This window comes from Macrotis lagotis, chromosome 4, assembly GCF_037893015.1.
Source record: "Macrotis lagotis isolate mMagLag1 chromosome 4, bilby.v1.9.chrom.fasta, whole genome shotgun sequence".
NCBI lineage: Eukaryota > Metazoa > Chordata > Mammalia > Peramelemorphia > Peramelidae > Macrotis > Macrotis lagotis.
In genome coordinates this window covers 96,634,086-96,661,049 of record NC_133661.1, presented here as the reverse complement: position 1 = coordinate 96,661,049, position 26,964 = coordinate 96,634,086, and the positions used below count along the sequence as shown (strand labels likewise).

Below are 26,964 nucleotides of genomic sequence, written 5' to 3'. Positions count from 1 at the left end.
ATTATAGGGGATATGAAAGACTATATCTTTTAAACTCCATAGTGAGGCCAGAAAACTGGTCTCAGAATCTGTATGTCTTGGGTTCTAGTCTCATCTTTGACAAATACTGACTTTGTTATTCTTAGCCTATTGAGCTTACTGTGCTTACAGGAAACTCTATGAAACAATAAGTTGCACAGAAGGTAAAGGCCTGCATTGGTAAAAGGAGTTAATTTTAAGGATATGAAATATCTATTGAGGAAAACCCTTTAGTCCTGTTTAGTGCTCTTAGTAGACTCAAGGGTCAGCTACTAAGAAGTATAAAGGCTTAATATGATTTGCAGAACAAGATGGTAAAACGATTAACATAACATGGAAAGATGTTGATCCCTCAGAAATCTTGGATGAGACCAGTGAATCCTTTTCAAGCTTATTTACAGGGACTGTGGGGTGTTCCATTGCTTAACATGTGAAGACAAATTATTCTGTTCCAATGGTGGGAAAATAAAGTGTTAAATTCTCTTCTCACAATCAGGCTTAGTAAGGATTGATCCGAGGCAAAAGGATGTTAATTGACTTGTCCAAGTCCCTTAGCAAGTCTCTGAGGCAGAATTTGAACTTAGATGTTCCTGACTCCACATCTAATATTATATCCACTGTACCACCTAACTGCATATTCAAATTTGTTGTTTACTGTAGAGACTTAGACTGGTAGGAATTGATTCTAGCTCCAGGGTGATGGCATGAATCCATGTACATGAATTCCAAGTGACTCTTGGAAATGATTCATTTAGGAGAGTCATTATAATAGCCAGGGATCAAATTCCAGTTCCAGCACAAAAAGCTTAGGACTATATTCCTGGTGCCCCAGGAGCAGAACTCAACTATCAAAATGAGCAAAAGAAGCCCCCCCCAAAAGCACTAACTGTATAAAGTTACTATTCTGATAGGGATGATAAAAATGGCATCTCAGAAGAGTGACAAAATACTTACTAGTAAAGCCTCAAAGAAGTTTTTGGTCTCGATTCCAAAAAAAATCTCTTGGAAAAGCTCAAAAAGGATTTTAAAAATCAAAGAAGAGAGGAAGAAAAATAGAGAAAAGAAATGCGAGAGAATTGTGAAAAAAATGACTGAAGAAATCAATTCCTTTAAAAGTAAAGAACAGTTGGAAAAGAATATAACTCATCAAAAAGTAAAAACAACAACTTGGAAAAGGAAAAAAAAAGCTTGTAAAGAAAATCTACCCATAGTTTTTAGGAAAGTAGAAAATCTATCAGAGCACTGAGTTAATGAGACTTAGGGATCTCAGTGGAACCTCTAAGACTTATATGAACAAATCTGTGAATATATGTGTATATTTTAATATAAACATAAATATGTGTATGTATACACTTTGGCATATGTGTATATTTTATATTATTTTTATTATACTTTACTACACTACTTTATACTACTTTAAATTATATTATAATATATCAAACAAATGAAGAGTAATCATTCCCAGTGAATTGGAACAGAATATATTTTAGGTACAGTCTTTTCCAGAATGATTAAATTTGGATATCCTGACATAAAACACAAATGGAATGTCTATTCAGTTATGTCTTAGACTAGATGGTTTCTAAGATCCCTTCCAAATCTGAAATTCTCTGAAGTGATTTGCCCAAAATTACATAGGTATTACAAATGATTGAGTAGGATTTACATCTAATTCCTCTGACTCAAAATTTAGATGTCTTTTTATGACCCTAAGTTTCCTTCTTTATTCACTACAATACCAAAAAATAATATTAATTATAATATTCACAAAGCACTTGATTCACAGGAGACAATGCAAATGTGTTTATACTCATTTTATGGAAGAAGTAATGGGGTCTCAGAAACGTAAGGTGATGTGCATAAGGTTGCATTCAAAGTTGAAGTATAAGCCCAGACTTCTTCTTACTTCTGTTCCATATTACTTTTTATCACACTACATGACCTCATATCCATATTACTTTTTATCACATTACATGACCTCATAAACTTCTTGAATCTAATAGGATTAGAATCTATATGATGGTGATTATGATAATGCAGAAATAGATACTAGTCTTCTCTTCTAAGAAACCATTATTATATAAGAATGTCAAACACTATTATTTAAATTTTTTTCAAATTTCAATTATGTCTCATATATGCATATTAAATACATGAAAAGAAATTTGAAAATTTTCAGGGAATGGAAGTCCCAAATTTCTGAAGGTTTCTCATGTTGCTTTGGTTCCAGACACCTAGTTTGTCCTGAAGAAGTCTTATCTGTTTCAGGAACTAATTTAGGAACTTGGCTAAATCAAAGAGAGTAGGTATTAGGAAGAAGAGTTGAGGAGATCTTGTATTGGAAGATGGGAATGGGCATCACTTTTGACAAGTTTTGTTGCTGTTTTTTTTATTGAGTCATTTCATTGATGTCCAATTTTTTGTGACCCATTCTCCAGGTCATTTTACAAATAAGGAAACTGAGGCAAGAAGAGCTATGGGATTTGCCAGAAGTCACATAAATATTAAGTGGTAGAGTTAGGATTCACATCTAGTTTCTCTGACTCAAATTCTAGATCTCTTGGTATGCAGCTATTTCCTTCCTTATTCACTATAGTTTAAAAACAAACAAACCAATTACACAATTGCAAGATTTATAAAGCACTTTTTTCAAAACAACTCTCTAAGGTAGGCAATGAAAATATGTTTATATCCAGGCTCAGAGATAAGTGATTTTTATAAGGTCATACTTATTTAGACCTGAGATATACACCCAGGTCTATTCTTATTTTGAAACTAGGACACATTCCACCACACCATGCTGCCTGTCAATCTTCTTTTAATAATCCAAGTAGGATTAGAGCCTCTTATCAAAAATATCAAGAACTAATGATTATATTATAAAAATAGGGGTGTTAGTCCTACCTTCTAGGAGTTTATTATTCAATAATACATCAAATGCCATCATTTAAAAATTTGCAGATGTCATTGATATCCAAAACAAATTTGACAACTAAACAAATTTGAAACCTGAGCAGAGAGGGTGGAACTATCAAATTTCCAAAGGATTCTTATGCTGTTTCTCTATTGTACAAAATATAGATACAGTGATGTAATCTTCATCTAATCCATATAAACTAAATGAAGCTATGATATCTTGATGGAAATATATTAAAACCATTCCTTAGGTATCCTAGAGACTGTGAAGAACAAACAGGGAATTTTTCAAGCCAATGTCTTAATATAATCTACCTATATTTGTCAGTAGATAAATATGATCAGTCAGATATGAAAATGTATCAGGGGTAGAGATTATTATATAGTTATATATATGTGTATATATATATATATGTATATATATATATATATGCTGATATGGCTCATGTAACACTAGATGACATTGCTAAACATGAAAACTCTCCCCCTGTTCTGAGTCAGGTTTCTGCGTGGTACTTATCATTATGTCCTAATTTACAGAGGGAAATATAGACTAGGGCTGGGTCCCTGCTCTATGCTAGGAAAAGTCATTATATTTTGTGCATTCCCTAAATCTACACTATTTGTTGAGATCCAATGGATATAAGGAAATAGGCCCATTCCTGAGTCAACCATTGACATTAACCACAGTTATAATACAAAATAATGAAACATTTTAGGACAAGTTCTTGTAAACTGCTGAAAAAATGGGAAATAGAAGTAGTTCTAGTATTGATCAACTAACCTCCACCTCAGCAGTCTATATCTATTTAACCAAATCCACTCATCTTTCTTCCATTCTGGGAAGGGAAAAATTCTATCTGTGGCTGCTATTAAGCCTGATGTACCAATTCCTGCTCCTCGAGGTCATAGACCATATACCTCAGGAATCTTTTTGTTCTCTTTTCTGGGTTGTTGAGGTAAGTATTAACCCCATCTGTCTTCTAGGTAAGTTTTCTCTTCTTTCCTGTGAGTTCCCCTTTTAGACCCCCTACTCCGATACTAAACAAAACAATATTTCCTTGCATCAAGAGGTGGGGGGGGGGGGGAAATTCCAAATTCTAGTTGTTAGTGTGGATTCAGGACATTTTTCCTTCTCTTGTCATACATTAAATGGACATTAAATGCTCAGCATCATTTATCAACATGTCTGTACTTCAAGATCTACTTGAAATTTTTTGAGACTTAAATGTGCCTCAGGAAGATACTGGAGTGTTTTGATTATTGGAAAGCATTTGAGTGATTGTTTTGGCTGTACAAAAAATAACTCCAAAATTGAAGGCACATCTATTGGGGAAATAACTGAACAAGTTATGGCATATGATTGTTAAGGAGTACTATTGTTCTCTAAGAAAGCATGAATGGACATACTCTAGAGAAGCATGGAAAGAATTACATGAACTGATGCTGAGCTAAGGGAGTAGAGCCAAGAAATTATTGTACACGTTAGCATCCACATTATGAGTTGATCAACTATGATGGATACAGGTCCTCTCAGCAACTCAGAGAGCTAGGACAATCCTAAGAGACCAGGACAACAGAGAAGGAAAATAACGCCCCCCCCCCCCAAACCCCCACAGAATCTGAGTGGATATTACGTTCACTTTTAAAACTGCTCTTTTGTTTTTCCTTCCTATAAGGTTTTCTTTCTTTTCCCTTAGTCCTAATATCTCATAACTAATATGTAAACATGTTAGCCACAAGGGTACATGAACAACTTTTATCTCTGTTCACTGCTGAGGGGTGTAGATTGGGAAGGGAGGGGGTGATAGAAAAATGTGCAAACTCTAAATATACAAGTGGATGAATGATGAAAAGCTTCCATAACATATAATTGGAAAAATTTAAAAATTGAAGGCAAATTGTGTTATATAAACTTGACACATCTAGTTCTCTCTATTGGTTATCTCTAATTTGTTCTGTAAATATCTTTCTTGTATTTGGTACAAGTTGTCACCCCCATTAAACTATGTTCACTGATAGCAGGGACTTTCTGATAATTTTTATTTTTAACTTAAGGAATAAAACAAGTATTTCCATAACATAATCTGATTAAAAAAAGATGATTGCACATGAAACTGCAAACTTGAGAGGACCTCAAAAAAAGACAAGCCCTTGGGGCAGCTAGGTGGAACAGAGGATAGAGCACCAGCTCTGGAGTCAGGAGTACCTGAGTTCAAATCCGACCTCAGGCACTTAATAATTACCTAGCTTTATGGCCTTGGGCAAGCCACTTAACCCCATTTGCCTTGCAAAAACCTAAAAAAAACCCTAAAAAATAAGACAGGCCCTCCAAGGACTGTCTTTTGCCTTTTTTTTTGTATCCACAACAGTCAACACAGTGATGGCACATAGTATGTACTTAATGTTTATTGAATTGAAGTGTGCCTTTCTTTATATCCCCTAAGCACAGGGTTGGATCACAGGAGGAGCTTAATTAAAGTTTATTGATTGACTAACTGCTTGTAGGAACTGGGGAAGTTAGACTTGGAGAATGGAAGATACAGAAGCACATGATACTTGTCTTCAAGTATCTGAGTAAAAGAAGAATTGAACTCATTCTTCATGCTCCAAAAAGACAAAGCTAGAAATTGTATAGATCCTGATATAGAGGCTTAATGTAACTGGAAAACTACTGTCAAATTAGTTTATCTAAGAACAGAATGGGCTGTCTTGAAAGATCATAGACTACTTCTTGTTAGAAATTATCAAACCAAAGCTGATTTGTCGAATATGTTAGAAAAGGAAGTCACTTTCAGGTATAGTTTGAACAAGATGCCATTGAGGTTTCATTTACCTTTGAAATGAGAGGATTCTGTTTTCTATAATGTGTCTATAAACTGGAAGGCATCATAGGATGGTCTACCAAAGGCAAATGTGATTTAATCACCTGAATTTTAATATTCCCACTTAGCACAGCTATTCAAATGTGCTATTTCATTGACAATTTCTCTTTCTTGTCAGGGCTTTAAGTAATTTGCATGAATAATACACATGAACAAACACACACACACACACACACACAGCAAGGACAGGGCTATGAGGATTACTGTCATACTTGGACTGAAACCAAGGTTCATTTGATTAACAACACATTGAAAGTTCCATTTTTTCCCATCTTATTAAAACATCCTTTGCTTTCCCACAGTTGAACTTAATGGAAAATTGTCTACTATTATTAATCTTGTTTTGTGTATTTGTGGAGATTAAAATGTGAAGTACACACAAAATTGTCTATCTTCATTAGTTTTTTTTCCCCTTGAAACTGTGTCCAAATGATAAGATACTGTATAAAAAGGCTTTGGCATTTGATCTCATTGGTTCAGAGACCCTGACTATTCAAGCATGGTAAGTATTTTTTAAATATAGCTAATAGAAAAAAATTTTGAAGAGAGTTTGTTTTGTCATATGCAGATGATGATTGTGGTTATTAGAAGTTGAAATTGTTATGAATTCCTATATATTTTCTAATAACCTCTCTAGTGAAGCTCAATTGAATATTTCTTATCTGTTCAGATGCTCTGGCTTTGGATTGCCACTTTCCTGTTGCTGGGTACAGCCAGAGGTAAGAAATAGTTGATAAATTTTAGAAGTTATTAAGCACAACCTCCCTCCCACCCCAAACAGGTTTTGACCAGAACATCCTTAGCTTCAACACTATATGCTTCACTGACATCAAAGTGGAGGATATCTGTTTCCAGAGACCTAGTATACTGAATGACTTTGGTAGACAATTCTGTAAGATGTGATCAAAGTTTGAGACTATTCTGCTCTTATTCACCTCTTTCCCCTGTCTTCCTCAGAGCTTGATATTTCCATTTAGATTTTTTTTTAGGTTTTTGCAAGGCAATGGGGCTAAGTGGCCTGCCCAAGACCACACAGCTAGGTAATTACTAAGTGTCTGAGGCTGGATTTGAACTCAGGTACTCCTGACTCCAGGGCCAGTACTCTATCCACTGTGCCACCTAGCCACCCCTCCATTTAGATTTAATATTTCCATGATTAGATAATTTCTTGGACTATGGTTTTGAAGACAAAAGGGAAAAGAGGTATGTTTTTCATCTAGCCACTTGATAGTCCAACCCCATCTACCAGTCACACAGATACAGAAAAAAAGTCCTGTCTTTAAATGACCAAGACTGAATTTTGAATTCATTTATCACATAGGAAAGGAAGTCTGCTATAATGATCTTGGATGCTTTCCGGATGATGAACCTTGGGGTGGCACAATAGTAAGGCCACTTAAGGTTTTACCCTGGAGTCCAGAAAAGATCAACACCCGCTTTCTGCTCTACACAAATGAAAATCCAAATAACTTTCAAGTAAGAGTTATGGTTATTTTAATCTAACATGTTCTTCATCCAATAGTGCTAATAGTTTTGTTTGAATTTCATAGAAAAATGTACTTGGGGTCAATAATGAAAATAGAATACTTTGAAAAAAATAAGCAAAATTTTCACTTTATGATTATCACTGTTCCTATAATATCAAAGTGTTTCTTATAATATTAAAGTGTCTCAATGTGTTATAGAGTAAATTGGAGTCCTCAGAGGGTATGTTGGGGCAGCACAAGCTCTCTGTTCCAGACACTGCTGAATATATAGAGAAAGGCAAAATTCAATTCAATTTCAGTAAACATTTATAAAGTGACTAGAAATTTTTTTGTCCAGAACCATCAATTTTTCTATCTTCACATTTGTCTAGTCAATGAGTCAGTCAACAAATAATTATTAAGTACCTACTCTGTACCAGGAAATGTTCAAACCATTGAGGATGCAAAGAAAGCTAGAAACAATCCCTCAAGAAACACACAGTATAATAGGGAGACGATATGTACACAGCTATGCACAAATAAGACATATATGGGACAAATTCGAGATAATCATGGAGAGAATGGTTTAGCATTACAGGAAGCCAGGAAAGACTTATTGCAAAAGGCAGGATTCTAAATTAGGATTGAAGGAAATAAGGGAAAATAAGTGATGATGATCAGGAAGGAGGGTTTTTTTGGGCAAGAAGAATAGTCAGTTTAAAATGAACAGATTTCAAGAGACAGAGTGTCTTTTAGAAGGAATAGCTAGAACAGCTAGTGGCAATCAGTACAGAGTTCTGGGCTTGAAGTAAAGAAAATCTAAGTTAAAATCCAATCTCTGATGCTTATTAGATATATAACCCTGGATAAGTCACTAAATTAACCAAGTCTGCCTCAGTTTTCTTCATCTGTAAAAAATGAAGATAATAATAGTAACAACTTCACAAGATTGTTGTAAAGATCACCTGAAATTATATTCATAAAGCCCTGGACAAACCTTAAATTGCTACATGGATTCTGGTGGTTGTTGTTAGTTTATTATCAACAGCTGTATGTCACTGGATTGCATGGATTGTCACTGTTATGTATACAGCACCAGACCTATGTCACTGGATTGCATGGATTGTCACTGTTATGTATACAGCACCAGACCTATGTCACTGGATTGCATGGATTGTCACTGTTATGTATACAGCACCAGACCTATGTCCCTGGATTGCAGAGTACATAGGAATAAGGCATAGGAAGGTTGGAAAGGTTGAAAGTGGTCAGATTTTGAAAGACTTTAAATGTTATATTTGAATTTTATATTTGATCCTAGAAGTAATAGGGAGCCACTGGAGTTTATTGAACAGTGTAGTTACATGGTCAGACCTTTCTTGTAGGGAAATCAATTTGAATGCTGAGTGGAAGATGAACTGGAGTGAGGAAAGAATTGTGACTGGGAGTCAAAGTGGAGGATCTTGAAATAGTACAGGCATGAGATGAGGGGAGCCTGCACTACCAAGGTAATGGCAATGTCAGAGGAGAGATGGAGACATGTACAAGAGATGTTGCTAAGGTAGAATCAATGAGTCTTGTCAACAGATTGACTATGAGGGAGTGAGAGAGATTGAAGTGTTAATAATACCTAGGAAGTGAGACTGGATGACTGAAAATGGTGGTGGAACAAGATGAGGAAAGGAGGATAGCAAGTTTGATTTTGGACATTTGGAATTTAAAATACACAGGGGACTTCCACTTTGAGATGTCCAGTAGATCATTGAAGATATGAGACTGGAAGTCAGGAGAAAATTCAAGAGAAAGAACTGAATGGATAGTTCTGAGAACCATGTCCATAGAGATTAAAATTGGACACTCAGAAATCTAGAATGTGTCTTCAGACTTGTGAGTCAGAAATCAGAGAATATAGGCTCCAAGGTTATGCCAGATCACAAAAATTGTTGCCTTGAACACAGCAAATGATGCCCTGTTTTCCTATCCTCCTTCCACATTGCTAACAGTTTGTATTTCTAGACATAAATTTAATTTCACTGTTCTCTCAGCAACTGTTTTCTTTTTTCCCGTAAATGGAATGACAAGGGATACCATTGATCACTTGGCTAAGAAGTGGTAGTTTGTACGGCTTTTTGACACACTGAATCAACATTTCCCTACTGTGAAAGGAGACCAGCCTAGCATAAACACAGTGTGGTCTGAGAGAGAGAGAGAGTGGACTATGAGAAAGGTTTTATGGGTTCTAATACCTTATTCTTTATGAACCTTGATTTAACCATCTAGAACATTATACCTTTTATTACTACCTATATTGCCCTGATCAGTTTACTTAATCTCTGAGACTCAGTTGCCTTATGTGTGAAATAAAAAAAGTTAATTCTCAAGTCCAGTCTAGTTCTCACTAAATGATCCTCTGCTGTCACTACACCCCATTTGATTTGTCCTACCCTACCCCAGAACTCTGAAGGTACTTTGTTTTGCTGCTTCTAAATGCATCATCATTGTGTATTATCATTTTCTGTATGTTTGCCTCCCCCCCAGTTAATAAGCTCTTTGATATCAGAAAGTCATTATAAATATCACATCTTATCCCCATGATCAGTATAATCATAATTAATTTTACAATATAGGCAGATAAATTGACTTACACTGTGGAAAGAATGGTAGACCTGAGTTCAAATTCAGCCTCAGACACTAGTAGTGTGAACTTGGATAAGTCCCTTAGCCTCTGTCTGCTCAGTTTACTTAGTCATAAAATGGGGATTGTTTCTCAAGGTTGTTGGGAGGATCAAATAAGATAATATTTATCTTAAAAAATACATAGTAAGCACTTATTCCTCATTTCCTTCTTCATAAGAATTTACTGAATTAGGCTGGATTGACTAACATTGAAGATCAAATGATCTACAAAGCTTCTTCTACCTCTAAAGATTGATGTTTCTTTCTACCTATGAAATAGTCTTCCATATTAAAAGAGTAATGAGGTGAATGATCATAAATTGTTTAAGACAAAAAAAATCATCTGATATTTTTCTTTTTATAACAGTTACTCCAACCATCAGATCCATCCACCATTGAGTACACAAATTTCAAAACAGACAGGAAGACTCGTTTCATTATCCATGGCTTCATAGATAAAGGAGAAGAAAACTGGCTAGCAGACATGTGCAAGGTATGAGGTGGACCTTTTCCTATATTCCCTTAACCTACATCTTAAAATCAGTCGAGCTGTTCAATTTCTAAAGAAGTAATATTAAAAAAAAAACTCATCTTCTAGTAGGCAATGTTCCTTTTAAATGACTTAATTAAATGATGATTCAAATTTACAAAATAGATTACATTTTTTGGGAGGAGGTTGAGAATTTTAAAATGTCAAGGATTTGTATTGTGCATAAAATGAATAATATTCAGAAGTATTTACAATATTTGTAAAAAAAATTAGAGGGATCTTTGGGAATAAGCAGAGGGCTGCCCTTAAACTCAGGAAGACTTGGGTTTAGACAAATGCCTTTGACACATATTGATCATATGAACATAGGTAAATAGGAAATGAAAACAAAAACATATTTTGGAAGAGAATATGTTACTCAATTGGGAAGATGAGGTAGCCCAAGGCTTCTTTAAATAGTAAGTTTCTTATTCGCATTTAAAATTATTTACTTTGCCCAAAATAAGTTTACTGACATGTTTTCCAGGATCACATCTATTATCTATCTCATAAAACAAATAAGAAATGCCTTTTTTGGCTCATGCAATTTTTTTTACCTTAAAGTGCTCTATAAAATTAATTACTTATATTGGTGATTATTTTTAATTTTATTAGTTTTTTTCTAAGACTTTGAAATGCAAAGTAGCATATTCTCTGTGTTTTCTGTCTCCATCTTCAGCGATGATCATTTTTATTCAAGAAAGTCATTTTTATAAACAAGCTAATTTTTTGTCTTATGTACTCTATAAAGAAGTATAATATAATTATTATTATCCCCCCATTCAAATCAGTTTTGACCATAATTATGGGTGTATTTTAATTTATCATTGGAAGGAAAGAAAACAAAATGATGCGTTGATTGGGGAGTGGGAATTGAGGGGCAAAAGAAAGAATATGCAATTGGATGAAACTTTCTGTGCTTTCCAATGACATAAGTATAACAAACATGTTTGTTTCAAGAGGAGAAAGTGTCCCCAAGATATATATACAAGTTTTATCTTTGAAATGTAATATGTTGATTCAGGACCTTTTGTCCTGATGTCTAAATGGCCAATTCAATATTGTTACTCCCTCAAATCCATTAAGAACTCAGTCCATTCCTGAAATGACTAGTGAAAGCATGAAAGTTGCACATGTAGAAAATCAAATATCTTTAAGTCTCAAGACATAGCTTTTCCCCCAGTGATTCTTCTTTTCATACCTTCTTTCACCCTCATGAAATCAGTATACTTTTTATGTGGTTCTATAGACAAGACTCTCCAGCTCCTTCACACACATCAATGCTTTTATTTTTTCTAGTTTAATATAATAGCCTATGTGTCAAATATATGACTGAATGATGTTAAATTGATTTTAGAAAAAAAATATGTAGGACCATTTTACAAGATGTTGGATGGGCCATGTGGTGGGGCTTCTGAGGATCCATCAATTCCTCTGGGTCACTATTTCTCATGAAATAATTTATTCTTTGCTGGAACTTATTCAGCATTTGATGGACTTGGGTTTTCACCAAGGAAATGGAGGGACTTCCTCGCTGATGCTCACCTTAAGGACTTTTCACTTTATATCCCAACCTTAGAATATGTTTCAAGTAGAAGAGGTGAACTGCATCTGTGTTGACTGGAAAGGGGGCTCACAAACTACTTATAGCCAGGCTGCAAACAACATCCGTGTTGTGGGGGCTGAAATCGCTAATTTGATTAAAATTCTTTCGGTAAGTAGAAAGGTATTCAGTACTCATTACCTTGCCTGGGTAGTTTGTGTAATACAGATCCTCATTGTTGTATTCCTCCAACAGACTGTAATGCCAAGAAACACCCACAGCAGTCAGACCATTACCTATCAGATCACGGGGTGGAATAATTCTGGTAAAAAAACAAATGAGGATAGCTTGCACAGTAGGCCCCTCACTATTATAATAAACATAACTGTGCAAGAATTGTTACCAGTCACTTGGTTGGTTAACACGGTCCTCTTCAACAATGAAGGACAACTAGTATAAAACTCTCTGAGGATAGGGATTGTTTTGTTTTTCTATTTTTAGTATCCCCAGTTGCTAGAACCATGCTGTGCAGATAGGAGATATTTTGTAAACATTTATAGTGTTGTATTATATTTGAGAGTTAGGTGACAAAGTGGATGAACCTGGAATTAGAAAGACCTGAGTTCAAATTTGGCCTCAGACACTTCCTAGCTTTGTGATCTTGATTCAGTCACTGACCTGTTTGCCTCAGTTTCCTCATCTGGAAAATGAGCTGGAGAAGGAAATGGGAAACAACTCCAGTATCTTTGCCAAGAAAACTCCCCCAAAGGGGTTACTAAGAGTTGAACACATTTGATAATGACTAAACAATTCTGTTGTTGCCATTCCAAATGGACTATGCCAAAAAATTATACAAAGGAATAAGCCAAATAGAGTAGAATTGTCTTGTGTCCTTTAATTAGTGGGGTTAAGAATTTTTTTGCTCCTACTATATCATGTCAAAATCATTTCAGTGATTTCTTTCTACCCACAGGCTTTTATTTATGTGGCTTAACTGACCACAATTTTCCCCAATATCTATGGATAGCAAATGTTCTCTTTCATAGCAAAAGGGCACAAAAGGCCCAAGATTTATTGTGTTTTATTACAAAAATGAACAGGCTTCATCCAGAGAAATGAGACTATATGGAGAAATCACTGGTCCTAAGGGCATATATAAGCATTAAGTCATAGCATGCCCAGCAAATAGTTCCCATTGCCAAGGGTGGCGAATATTTCTGTAATCAACATGGGCAGGAACCTAATGAGTTCGTTTTTTGAAAATATGTCTTTCCATTAGACCAACTATCAATACCCACCTTCCAAAATTCACATCATTGGTCACAGTATGGGAGCTCATGCAGCTGGAGAGGTTGGGCGAAGGATTCCTGGTCTGAGCAGAATTACAGGTAGGTGGGAGTAGTGAGGTTGCCTGTGTTCATCACTAAGCACTCCAAAGGCCACCGGATAATTTAACTGACACTCTGTTTTTCAAGTAGAATCACTCATTTACTTGTGGCAAAGTTGAATGTGTCAAGAATAAAGATTTTAGGGAACCATAAATCTGTAACTATTTAGTTCATATAAATATACACACTTTCTTATCTTTTGTTACCTTCTCTTCTTTATTATGTTTCTTTTCTCATCTCACATAAACTTTGTATTGCCTCCTATGAGTCCATGAAAGTCTCAGATTTCCCAATGTGTTGCTACATCTCTTTTCCCCACAATGTTATGGTTTCAAAAATTGATTTTCCTGAAGGAATAAGCAAAAAAAGTAATTCATTATCATTTTATTGGGGTGGAACAAGTTTCCATCCTTTTAGGAGACATTTTAGAAATATGGATAAAAGAGAGAGAATCAGAGCAAAAATGGAAAATTAGAGGCACTCCAGTTGAACTGTCCTGATATTCCCCTCCAAACAACTTTAAAATTATACCTAAAATCAAATTTTGTAGTGGCAGAGCCAACAAAAAGCAAAAGTAAGATTAGAGGAATACATTTATGATACCAAGGTGAAGGCATATCCAGTGCAAAGTGGCAAGAGCTGCTGCAGCAGCAACTGCTGGTTTGGGTGCTCTCCACCCAGCAACATTAAGGGTGTCAGACAAGTGGTCAGAAAAAAGATTGTAGGGATTCCTTTGCTGACATTGAGTATAGTTGGGTATTGATTGGAAATACTATAACAAATTTCTAGATTGCAATTCCAGGTCAGAGATGAGTGGGGGTTTGTCACAAAGGAGCAGGAACCTTGGTCATAGATCAATAGTTCCAAGAGAATGCTAGTGCTTGTGGCTGCAGAGTACCAGGGGCCCTTTCTGGGTTAAGATCAGAGTACAGACCAGGAGAGCAATGACCATATCTCTCTTAGGATAACAACTTGAAAAGACCAAAAATTTGCAGAACTCAAGAACTAACTCTGAAAACAGCAGCACAACAAAGGTTGTCACAGTGCCTCCCCCAAGGTGAGTAGAGTCCAACTCTAACATAAAATCAAAGTTAATAAATAGACTAGAAAATGAGCATAAAACAATAACAAAATGAATTTGACCCCAGAAAGTTACAGCAGTATTAGGGAAGAGCATGGCAAAAATTCATATGAAGATAATAATGTAAAAATTCCTACAACCAAAACATCAAAGGAAAAAAATGCTAGCTAGGTAAAATTTCAACAAGAATTCTTATAAGAGTTTAAAAAATGAGAGGAATAGAAGAGGAAAAATTGGGGAAAGGCATGAGTGATGCAAGAAAATTTTTAAAAGGGAATTAAAAGGGGTGGCTAGGCTAGGTGGCGTAGTGGATAAAGCACCAGCCCTGGAATCAGGAGTATCTGGGTTCAAATTTGGTCTCAGACACTTAATAATTACCTAGCTGTGTGGCCTTGGGCAAGCCACTTAACCCCGTTTGCCTTTCAAAAAAACCTAAAAGAGAAAGAGAGAGAGAGAGAGAGAGAGAGAGAGAGAGAGAGAGAGAGAGAATTACAAGCTTGGTAAGAGAAACACAAAACATATGGGAAAAAATAACACAACTTAAAATAAAATTGGTTTATTGATAAAAGAGGCCCACTGAAGAAAATAACTCCTTAAAAAATCAAAATAGACCAAATGGAAAAAAGGTAAAAAAACCCACTGAAGAAAATAATTCCTTAAAAATTAGAGTTGGACAGGTGGAAACTAATGGTTACATAAGTCAAGAAGAAACAATTAAGCAAAGCAAAAGAATGGGGGAAAAAAACAGGAAAATGTGAGCTATCACAATGTAAAAACAACTGACCTGCAAAACAGATTGAGAAGAGATAATTTAAGAATTACTAGATTACTTACCTAAATCTATGATTTTAAAAAAAAGACTAGATTTCATATTTCAAGACACTATCAAGGGAAAACTATCTGAAAATCTTAGATTTAGAGAGAGTAAACTAGAAATTGAAAGAATCTATCAATCACTTTCTGAAAGAAATCTCAAAATGAAAACTTCCAGGAATATAGTTAAATTCCAATGTTCCTAGGATAAATAGAAAATACTTGAAGCAGCCAGAAAGAAACAAGTTGGATATTATGGCATCTTAGGATCACATGAGATTTAGCAGTTTCCACATGAAAAAAGAAGTGGACTTGGAATATTCCTGAAGGCAAAAAAGTATGATTACAAGCAAGAATAATCTGCCCAGCAAAACTGAGTATAATCCTTCAAGGAAAAAAAATATATATCCAATGCAATCGAGCACCTTTGAGCAGTCTTGATGAGAAGACCAGAACTGAATAGAAATTCTGACATCCAAGCAAAAGATTCAAGGAATATGTAAAAAGGTAAATGTGAAAGAGTAATTATAAGGTTTTTAGCAAAGTTAAAGTGTGTGTACATTCGTATATTGGAAGATGATACATGTAATCCTAAATACTTTACTACTTTTAGAACAGTTTAAAGAAGTTTACATAGACAGAGGTCAGGGATATGAGCTGATTATATGGCATGATCTCCAACAAATGAAAGGGTAAGAAAGAGGAATGAATTGAGAGAAAAAAGAGAGCTTGGGGACATTTTTCTTACATAAAAATGGTACACAAGGAAGACCTTCTATAGTGGAGGGGGAAATGGAGAGGAGTAGAATGTTTGAAAATCACTCTCATCATTAATTGTTTCAAAGAGTGAAGTATACATACATACATAAACATATGTATGTAGATTGTGTATATAATTTAGATATTAAATATACATGAATATCAATATATATTTATGTACACACTCAGTTGTATTAGAAATGTAACTTATCCAACAGGGTCATATGAAGGGAAAGGGATGAGAAAAAATGGGGGCGGGGATGATAAAAGTCAGGGAAGATTAAGGAAGGAAGTGGTTAAAAGCAAAGTAGACTTTTGAGGAAGGGCAAGATTAAAAGAGAAAGAAAAAATGAACAGAACAAAATAGGATGATGGGGAATAAATAGTAACCATAATGGTGAATATGAATGGGATTGACTCACCATAAAAAGCAAGCAGTAGAATGTATTTGAAACCAGAATTAAAAAATATATTGTTTATAAAAGTCACATTTAAAACAGAAATACATAGAGTTGAAATAAAGGGCTAAAAGAAAATCTAAATGGTTCAGTTACACTAAAAAAAACACAGAAATAGCAATCATGATCTTAGACAAATCAAAACTAAAATAAGACCTGATTCAGAGAGAGAAACAGGAATACTGCATTTTGCTAAAAGCTACATAGACAATGAAGTAATATTAAATTTTTTCTAGAAAATTTCTTTGATAAAGACCTAATTTCTCAAATATATATAGGGCATAGAATTGTCAGACATAAAAATTATAGCCATTTCCCAACTGATAAAGATATTAAAAAAGATATTAACAGGAAGTTTTCAGAAAAAGAAATCAAATATATCTATAGTCATATGAAAAAAATTCTCTAAATCACTCTTAATTGTAGAAAGTAGTAGTCACAACAACTAGCCAATGCCAAATGCCCAAACCTAGTTCTCCTGACTCCTAGCTAACATATTTCCTACAACACCACATAAATCTTAATCTTTTTCTTGGTCTCATTTTTTTTTCAGCTGTCCAGTGAGGGAGATAGGTGAATGATTACTATGGTTCTTTCAAGTTTAGAAAGTCTCTGATACTATGGGTTTCAGTCTAAGCCATGAAGACTTGGTTGAATGTAAAATCTATCCACTTTTAACTTTCGTTTATGAATTTTCATTTTATCTTTGTATTCCTAGTGCCTAGCAAAGTCCATTAAGCATGCTAGATGCTGAATAAATGCTTGTTGAATTGTAGATTACTTGTGTCATACATGAAATATAAAATGAAAGGAAGGCAGAGTCAACTAATAAACTCCTATTAATAATTCCTAATAAACTCTAAGCATTCTAAAATGAAAAGAATAATCATATCAACTTCTACTTAGAAAAACTGCTTTACATTATATTCTTTTCCATCTATTATAAAGACTCATTGCCTGTTTCATTTTGAAGAACTGTATCTTCATCAAAAGGAATCATTTGTGATTCTTCAGTTACCATGAGAAAACTTTCAGATTACAGCTGATTAAGAGACTTAAGGAGAAAATGAATCTGAAAGACAAAAATATTCCTCTTCTCCAAATTGAAGAGATGTTAATAACATGGCATGAAGAGGGAAATATATGAAACTTAATCTCATATTTATTTCAGAAATTCACAGAATTTATTCATCAGGGTAAATTGGATGGATAGACAAAAATTTAGCAATGAATCACAAAGTCAAATGTAAATATACTTGATTTTCTTTTCTTTGAGACTATCCATACCATTGTACCTCTCCATCCAAAGAGGTAATGTGATTCTACCTGCCCTACTCACAGACATACAATTTTATATTCAGCTCAAATGAAAATACTTTGAAGGCAGAGAGATGTTTTAGTATTTTAATCTGATACATAGTAAGCACTAGAAGCATTTGTTTTATTGGGTTGGGTTGAATTAGCTATTAACGTGTACTTATACATATTTCTTTTAGGGTTAGACCCTGCAGAGTCTTCTTTTGACGGTGCCCCAGAAGAAGTACGATTGGATTCTAGTGATGCTTTGTTTGTTGATGTGATTCACACTGATTCAGCTCCTTTGATCCCTAATTTGGGTGAGGCTTCACTTTATTATAGGACTTTCCATAAAGTCATTATCAACACATTTCATCACTATTAACTCCAGAGCAACAAGTTTTGACATGTTTGTCCTTCTCTGAACTGCTTCAGGTATTGGAACAACTGAAAAACTTGGTCATCTTGATTTCTTTCCAAATGGAGGAAAGGAAATGCCTGGGTGTAAGAAGAACATACTCTCACAGATCGTGGACATAGATGGCATCTGGTCTGGTAAGCTCATCTAGGAAATACTAACCACTAAAGAAAAGCCATTCATTATCTTTGGCCATAGCTAAAAATAAACCCAATGTACTTTTTAAAAATCTACAAGTACAGAACTTTCCATTAGGTTCTTTATTGCTATTTGCACAATAGATCATTATTTATTGTTTCATCATTCTGACAAAATGGAATTTTTCATATTTTTTTCTTTATTAAGTAGAGTAGTAAAAGAAAAAATGTATATATTTACTTCTCAGTATTTTGAAATGTGATTTGGTAATTTTCTTAATGAGAAAAATATACATAAAAATTTTTGTGGCCATAATTAAGCTTTCATTATTCTACAAAAAAAAGCAACCTAGTCATTTGATTAAATTTTAAATATTTTAAAATTTTACTAAGCTGAATCGAAATGGTTTGTAAAATCTCATAATTTGTTATTACAAATATACCCACAAGGGATAGGAACTAGGATAAGGAATGATTTCAGTTGTTAGAGAATTCCAGGGTGAGCAAACTCCCTCTACTAGGTGAGGTCAACATACATCCTCGGCAAAATGTTATAGAGAGTTGTCTGGAGCAATGAGAGTTATAGTGACTTGCCCAGGGTAATACAACCAATATGTATCAAATTTAGAACCTGAACCCAAATCTTCTTGGCTTTAAAGTCTTTTCTCTAACCTCTGTGCCACCCAATCACTCATTACCTAAAAGTATTCCCAAAAACAGAAACAAAAGAGCTATTCATTAATTTTTAATAACAGCATGATATATAATGGCAAAAAGGGAATATAAATATTCAGTAATAAGGGAATGATTAACTTAATTGTTCATTCAGATAGCAAATGGAATTCTGTAATACCTTTAAGACCAATTGGTAGGTTTGAAAATATAAAGAAATCTGGAAAGATCTTTTTAACTTATACAAAGAAAAAAATAGGATCAGAAAAATGGCATGTGTACTATCAAGATTATATATGAGGAAAAGGTAAATAAGAATGAGCAGAATCCTGAGAGGGACTCAAAGGAAGTAACTGAGAAGCTATTATGATATCTTGCCTTGACATTCATTCAATTAAATATTAAGCAAGTTTAGTTGGTTTTATACACGTTTTATATTACTTTTAATGAAGCACAATTTTAAAAAATCTTTAAAAATTATTTGCAAGGTTAGATATATGATCAAAGCAAATCCATTGAGGTAATTACTTATTAACTTGAATTTCAGTCCTCTGTAGGTTTTGCTACACTAAGACAAAGCATAAATTTTATCATGAAATTCAATTTAAGGTTTTAAGACAACAGTTAAATCTGGGGCTGATTATAGTACCCTCACTAGCTTTATCTGGTTGGGATGTTTCCTTGAAGAATTTACAAATGTGAGCATTTCTGTGTGATTCTGTTAAATAATAATCAGAACTTTTCTCTCCAGGAACTCGGGACTTTGTGGCTTGTAATCACTTGAGGAGCTACAAATACTACTCTGATAGCATCTTGAACCCTGATGGCTTCACTGCATTCCCCTGTGTTTCCTACAAGGCTTTTTCATCTGTAAGTTATTTCTCTGTCTAGGTCAATCAATGTCATGGAATCACATAATCATAAGTCCATAATTTATTAGTTTTTATTCATTTCAAAGTATATAAGTAGATATTTACCAAATGTTTAGAAGGACCTCAGAGACCTTACAGTATTTATGGGGAGACATAGAAATATGAAACAACAGTAAAATGAATGATGCTATTCATGAAACTTGAGAAGGGGCTATAAAAGGGGCTATAAAAACTAAAGGAAGCTTCATGGAGAAGGTGGAGCTTGAAAAATAGACAATTAATTGATGAATGAGTAAGATTTAGATGAAAAGAGAGGAAAAGATATGCCAAGCAGGGGACCACATTATAAAAAGGTATGGTGATTGGAATGCTAAGGTACATTTGAGAAATAATGAGGAATTCCATTAACTGAAATAGAGGAATCAGACTAAGAATTAGTAGGAAATAAGATTGAGCAGGTAAATGAAAACATATATATGCTCAGTGGAAAATTTTGTACTTTAGCTTTCTTACAATAGTCATTGAAAATTTTTGATCTAGAGAGGGATATTATGGAAATAAGATTCATGCTTAATCCCATAAATTATAGAAATTAGAAAATGAAAACAACTATATATGGTAGGAAGATTTATATTGCACATTGACACGTGATCTCAAATCATCTCAATTGTTCATCTATACAACTATGATATAACTCAACTCTTTATTTTGTTTTTATTTCATCTAGCCTAAAAGTATTCCAAGAATTGCTTTTTAAAAGATGTAGATTATAAACTTTGATATATAAACTTTGAAGAGTTTATATCAAATCTTCCGTCAGAGTGGCAACATGCCTATATCTGCTATTGAGTAGGCTGAAGCTGGTGGATCAGTCAGGGGTTCTGAGCTACAATGGGTTTAACTAAAGAGATTTTGGGATAAAGTCCAGCACTAATATAGAAAACCCATAGGAGTTAGGGGTGGTGGTAGGGTACTGAACAAGGAGTGAGTGAGGGGGGCAGACTACCTAAGGAGAAACAAAATAAACTTGATTGGAAATAGAGTAGGCCAAAGTGTCCTTCTCAGTCAATGGTAGGACTGAGTCTTAGTCAAAGATTTAGTATTCTTAATTCAATTCAATAAACATTGACTAAGGAGCTCCTGTGCATAAGGTACAGTAGATACAACATGAAAAATGAAGCAGTTTCTGATCTCAAGCACCTAATATTCTACTAAATAGAATTACTTGTAATGGATCTTTTCAGAAAGGAATCTCTAGACCAAGCCCTTCATTTTAAGGATGAGGAAACTATCACTCCATGACTCCCTAAGTAATTAGTAACAAGAGGCAGAATGAGAACCATGTCTAGTGAATTATGTCCATTACATCATGTGATATCTTAATTATGGAACTTAATTTTCTTTTCTTGTACCCAAAATAATGACATCTGAAATATTCCCTAACATTCCCTAAAATTACATTGATCATCAAAACTCATAAGCATTATTGTTATACAGTCCTATAATTATTTAAGTGTATAGAAGAAACTTATTTGATTCTTCATGTTTTTAGTTCAAAAGGATATATTTTAATGAAATAATATTTTAATGAAATATGTCAAATTTTCATATCAGATTGTATTTTTAAAAGTCATTTTCCTCATTAAAATGAGATGTTTAGGAGTTATGAATGCTTAACCATAAGAGTGAATCACAAGGAGACAAACTCTTCTGATAAACCAATCATTTGTTTCTTTAGCAAAAGTGCTTCCCCTGTCCAGCTGAAGGCTGCCCACAGATGGGTCACTATGCTGATAAATTTGCTGGGAAAACATCTCAAGAGGGTCAACAATTCTTTCTGAACACTGGAGATGCAAGTAACTTTGCTCGTAAGTTGTTATTTGGCTTCCTCTGATCTTTAAAGTCCATATAAAGTCTAAATTCTATTGCATATGAACAGTTCAGCTATCATCTGAGATGTCAAAGCTATTTGTGAATATTTGGATGACCCTGGAAAATCTCCACTAGATAGCTTGGTAAGTACCTCTAGTTATTTTTATATATATATATATATATATATATATATATATATATATATATATATATATATATGTATATATATATATGTATATATATATACATATATATATATACATATATATATATACATATATATATCTAGAAACCAAGAGCCAGTTTACTCTGGTCAGTGAATTATGTGACCCCATTTGAATAATTGATTTTTCATTACTGAGGAATTCCAGAAAGCTTGTCTTTCTCCTAGATTATTTACTTTGTATTAAACATGGACAATGACAGTGGTAACTTGTATCAGTTTTTATTATGTCAACACAACCTATGTGAATTTAAATATCTCATATAGGCAGACCCAACTTTCCACAACTTATTTCACCACCTTGTATTTTTCAGAGGTAGCATAATCTGTTCAGTAGAAAGCTGGATTTGGAGAAAGGAAGATCTGAGTTCAAATACTAATTTTGAGCACTTAACTGGCTATGTAATACTGAGCAAGTCTAACTTCTTTGTGATTTTAGCAGCTTCCTAGGTCTTATGCTCAAAGTTATAGTCTAACTGTGATCTACATTGGTGGAAGGAGTTCCCACACTAGGAATTCTCTACATTTCAGAAATCAAAGAGTCTTCCACAATTTTTAGTTATTCCAAAGTACATATTCATTCCTTCAATTATTCAAAATATGGCATTATAACTATTATGTAAAAGGGACTATGGCAGTATTAGATTGTGAGATGTAGAATGTGTGATACAAAGATGATCACTAAAACACAGTGCTTGACTCTAAGTGACTTATATCATTTCTTAACAACTTCATCCATTCCTTACTTCTTACTCATCATAAATTAAATTTGTTAAGGTTTCAAAATATATTTTCTATTATCTGATCACTATTTCTTCTAATGAAGGCAGTATAGTAATGTAATAGTAAAAAAAATCAAGGTTTCTATATGCATTTACATTAAGAGTTTAAAGAGAGGAACAAGAACACTTTATTCAGGATGAATTATGTTAATTGGCTCAATCCAACAGTAGAGTTTCTATACTTCATTGTATTGCACAAATGGAGACTCCATGTAATAGTGGACATTGATTTTTTTAAGAGAACACTGATTATTCAGCTTTCCCATGGATTTATGCAGTTATATGGAAAACTTTACCATTTTACATTGAGCCCATATAGCTAAAATTATTCCAAGGTGGGAAAATTAACTCCTTTTCCTTGTTAGAGCTATCTTAAAAAAAAGTTCTTCATTTGAAGAAATCAATACATTTATCTTCTTTAACAATCTCAGTTCATTAACAAATATTCTTGATTATATTCCTATGCATTTTGGTCTGAATATATATAAACTGTGGAAGCAAAGCTTTGGTTTATTTAGCTTCCATTAGATGCTTTCCTCTTTCTCTTTAGGATGGAGATACAAGGTATCTGTTACTCTGTCTGGAAGAACTGTGACTGGCCAGGTAAAAGTTGCTTTGTATGGAAGTAATGGAAACACCAAACAATATGACATCTTTAAGTAAGTTTTCATATTGATGATACATATTATTTAATATCATACTCTAAACAAATACTTGAACACACATACAAATGTTCCAGAAACAAGGTAATAGTCTTGTGATATTCTGCCCTAGACAGAAACTATCTGGAATATTTGGTTTTCAGTTCTGGGGATTGATTAGATAGAGAGTACCTACAGGAGGGAGATCAGTATGGGAAAGGTCAAGAGAAGACTCAGGATTATACAGCTAGGAGGAATACAGTTTTCTTCAAGTATTTGAAAGATTATCACATGGAAGAGGAATTACATTTATTCTCTTTGTTTCAAGGGTCAGATATAGAAGCAATGGATAGAATCAATCAATCAGGTATTTTTAAGCACCTACTGTATGTCAACTACTTGGTGCTAGGTGAAAGGTTTTAAGCACGTAGACTAAAACAATTCCTACAGTACAATGAAATAAATTTACAAGTACTAAATGGAAAAATTATCTAGTAATCAGAACTTGCAATTAATGAGTGCTTCTTCCAGACTTGGCACTGTGTTGAATTCTTGGAGGGGAAGATGTTGGGAATGTGGAGGCATAATTTGGTATTAATTGGGTTAATAAATTGCATCTTCAAGGAAAGACTGGTTGATCACATGCCAGGTAGATTGTGGAGGGGTTGAACTAGGTGACCTGTGGCCCTCCAAGTCCATTCATATGGCATTATTACATTTTTTATTATTATATTCACTGGTAATATAGGCTACACTTTATATGCAGCTCTTGACAAAATTTTGGGGAGCTAAGGTGGCCCAGAAGAACTGAAAGTATTTCTTTATTACTGGATGACTGGAACAGGGTGATGAAGCTTGGGGAGTAGAAAAGATTAGATTTCAAATTAGAAAATCTAGTTCTGTGGTGGTTCTGATATTTGCTGTGTGACCTTAAACAAGTCACTTATACACTGTGAGACTCAGTTTGCTTTTCAATTAAATGAAGATAATAAAACTTACTCTATTTATTAGAGAGTTGATGGAAGCAAGGCCCTTCACAAAAGCATATAGTATTTTAGACATTAGAACCATGAATATTCAAATAGATTTTAAAATTCCTCCACAAATTATGTTACTAAAATTAATTGTGGATAAATGCTTTTGTTTTTTATTTTGTTTCCAATGCTACTGTTCAGTTTTATATGTTTTAGTAGAACAGATTTTCTTTTCTAATGAGGAGGCCAATTTGTCGGCTGCAGATATAAAAGGGACAATAAGGAAGTGAATTTAATGAAGTCATTATTTATGAATTTTTAATGTTAATTTAAATTAATAAATGAAAGTCATTGGTATAGGGGAAAATGCATTGAATATAGATAATTATGAGAATAGGGTTCAGATCCTCTCTCTCTCATACTTAATAAATGTATGACCTTGGATTTGTCATGACTCTCTGAGCTTCAGGTCCTTCTGTAAAATGGAGATATACACCTATTTTACAACAGCAATGGTTGTTATGAAGAAAGTGTTATATGAAACCTAAAACACAATAGAAATTCAAATTCTTATAACTCACATTTTAAAATTTTAACTTAGAAGTAACTAGGTAGCACAATGAATAGAACATTTGACCTGGAGGCAGGAAGACATGTGTTCAAATCCAGTCTCAGGCCCTTACTAGTTGTGTGGCCAACTCTGAACAAGTAATTTAACCTCTGCTGCCTCCAGTTCCTCATCTGTAAATTGGGAATAGTAACACCACCTACCTCCCAGAGTTGTTTTGGGGGAAAATTGAGATATTTGTAAAATGAATGATGTACTAAAATCAATTGTGGATATACACTGTTCTTTATGTGTCTGGTGCTATATAAATGTTAGCTACTACTATTATCATCATCATCATTATTATTATTAATCTCAACAGACCACTGCTGATTGCTCAAAGTTTGGATTTTAAGATTCAAGATTCAAGTATCTTTAAAGCATTTAAAGCATCATTACAATTCAACTGACTTCCCATTTTTCATATTTGCTTGGTAATTCAGGTGAAAAGTGGACTGATTACCCCAAGTGGCAAAGAATAAAATTTCATTGACAAATCTTTAGAGTATGATTGTCTATGATTATAAATGTCTCTTTCATTTTTACAGGGGAGTACTCATAGCACAGTCTACTCATTCCAATGAAATCGATGTAGAGATCAATGTTGGAGTACTTCAAAAAGTTAAATTTCTGTGGAATAACAATGTGATTAATCCAACCTTCCCCAAAATAGGAGCCTCAAAGATCACTGTGCAAACAGAGGATGGCAATGAGTATGTATGCTCATAAATATGAATCTAAGAATATTGGGAAGTATAAGTATTTGCAATGAAAATGTGCCCACAGAAAATCTATTATGACTAAGGCAAAAACGCTTATGAAAAGGTGGGCATAGGGATTGTTGGTGAGGATTTAAAACAAGATTTCTAGAGCTAAGGAGAATGCAAGCTGTAAGGCAGTAGAGGCAACTCTTATGTATCAAGAAGTTGGAAAGTGGAATAAATGAAAAAGATTATAAGGGAGTTAGAAGAAACACCAACAGGTAAAAGAGAAATAATATTCCTCAGTAAAATAGGCTGCCTCCATTTGTTGAGGCTTACCATGAGGATAGAGAAGAAGCACAAATTATATTCACACTCTCAAGGAAGTTTTTCTTTCTGTGGGGAAAAAATATGTCTACCACTGAAACCAAGCACATTGTAAGGTCATTTAATAAGTGGAATGTTTTGAGGTTAAAAAGGTCATTTCCAATTAGTTCTCTTTGTCTCCTCCATTAATACCATGGAACAACAGAGCAGCAAAGAAATTGTATTTAAGCCTAGCAAATCTAACTGGTTCTTGTTAAAGTAGATACACTTACTCAAACATCCATGTTTTTCTCCACAGGTATAATTTCTGTAGTGAGCAAACTGTGAAAGAAGAAGTTTACCTCACCCTTACTTCCTGTTAAGAAAAAGTGACTAGAAGTGGTCACTATGTTCACTTTAATAAAACTTTACTATGCAATGAATATTTCCGGGATGTGTCATTGTCAGAGATTTCTTGTGGGGATACTCAAGACCCTAAAATACAGGATAAACTAAGGCACTAGGAGAATCCACAGCTGAGAATATTCAAATTTCATGAAATTGTGTTGTCCAAGGAGGAACCTATTTTGTTTAGCTAAGCATGAAATCTGTCTAAGACATATTGGAATTTTGAGCTGCATTGATAAAGAAGACTCACTGAAATTATTCCTTGTTGAAATGAAGAATATGTACATGCAGTAAGATGTTTAACAACTGACTCCCTGGGAGAAAAATCTATATTATTACCATTTTCTTCATCTCTGTATTGTCTTGACAATCAAAACACCCAGCCTTTGTTGGTAGCATTAGCTTATAGCTGAAGGTTAAATGCTCACACTTAAAATTTAACAATTAACTCTTACAAACTGGTTCCAGCAACCCTATTATATGTATGGTAAGGTTTCTCATCAGGGATTTTTTAAATCATACT

General features: G+C 34.0%; 1 protein-coding gene across 1 annotated transcript; it reads left to right on the top strand.

The window, feature by feature from the left end:
• The first annotated feature begins 6,489 nt into the window (after positions 1-6,489).
• LOC141519968 (inactive pancreatic lipase-related protein 1-like) lies at positions 6,490-26,464 on the top strand. Its single transcript, XM_074231900.1, has 12 exons — positions 6,490-6,538; positions 7,141-7,295; positions 10,329-10,454; positions 12,070-12,204; positions 13,313-13,421; positions 18,029-18,148; positions 18,264-18,383; positions 19,807-19,925; positions 21,666-21,795; positions 23,355-23,463; positions 25,575-25,739; positions 26,353-26,464. Exons 1-12 carry the CDS (start codon positions 6,490-6,492, stop codon positions 26,414-26,416), a joined length of 1,401 nt encoding a protein of 466 aa, XP_074088001.1. The 3' UTR covers positions 26,417-26,464.
• The last annotated feature ends 500 nt before the right edge of the window (positions 26,465-26,964 follow it).

What these genes read in the sequence shown, in the direction of transcription:
- LOC141519968 (XM_074231900.1), top strand. Translation starts at nt 6,490, where the DNA reads ATGCTCTGGCTTTGGATTGCCACTTTCCTGTTGCTGGGTACAGCCAGA. An exon ending in AAAATCCAAATAACTTTCAA is followed by an intron (nt 7,296 to 10,328) that starts GTAAGAGTTATG and finishes TTTTTATAACAG; the next exon opens with TTACTCCAACCATCAGATCC. An exon ending in CCTACAAGGCTTTTTCATCT is followed by an intron (nt 19,926 to 21,665) that starts GTAAGTTATTTC and finishes TTGTTTCTTTAG; the next exon opens with CAAAAGTGCTTCCCCTGTCC.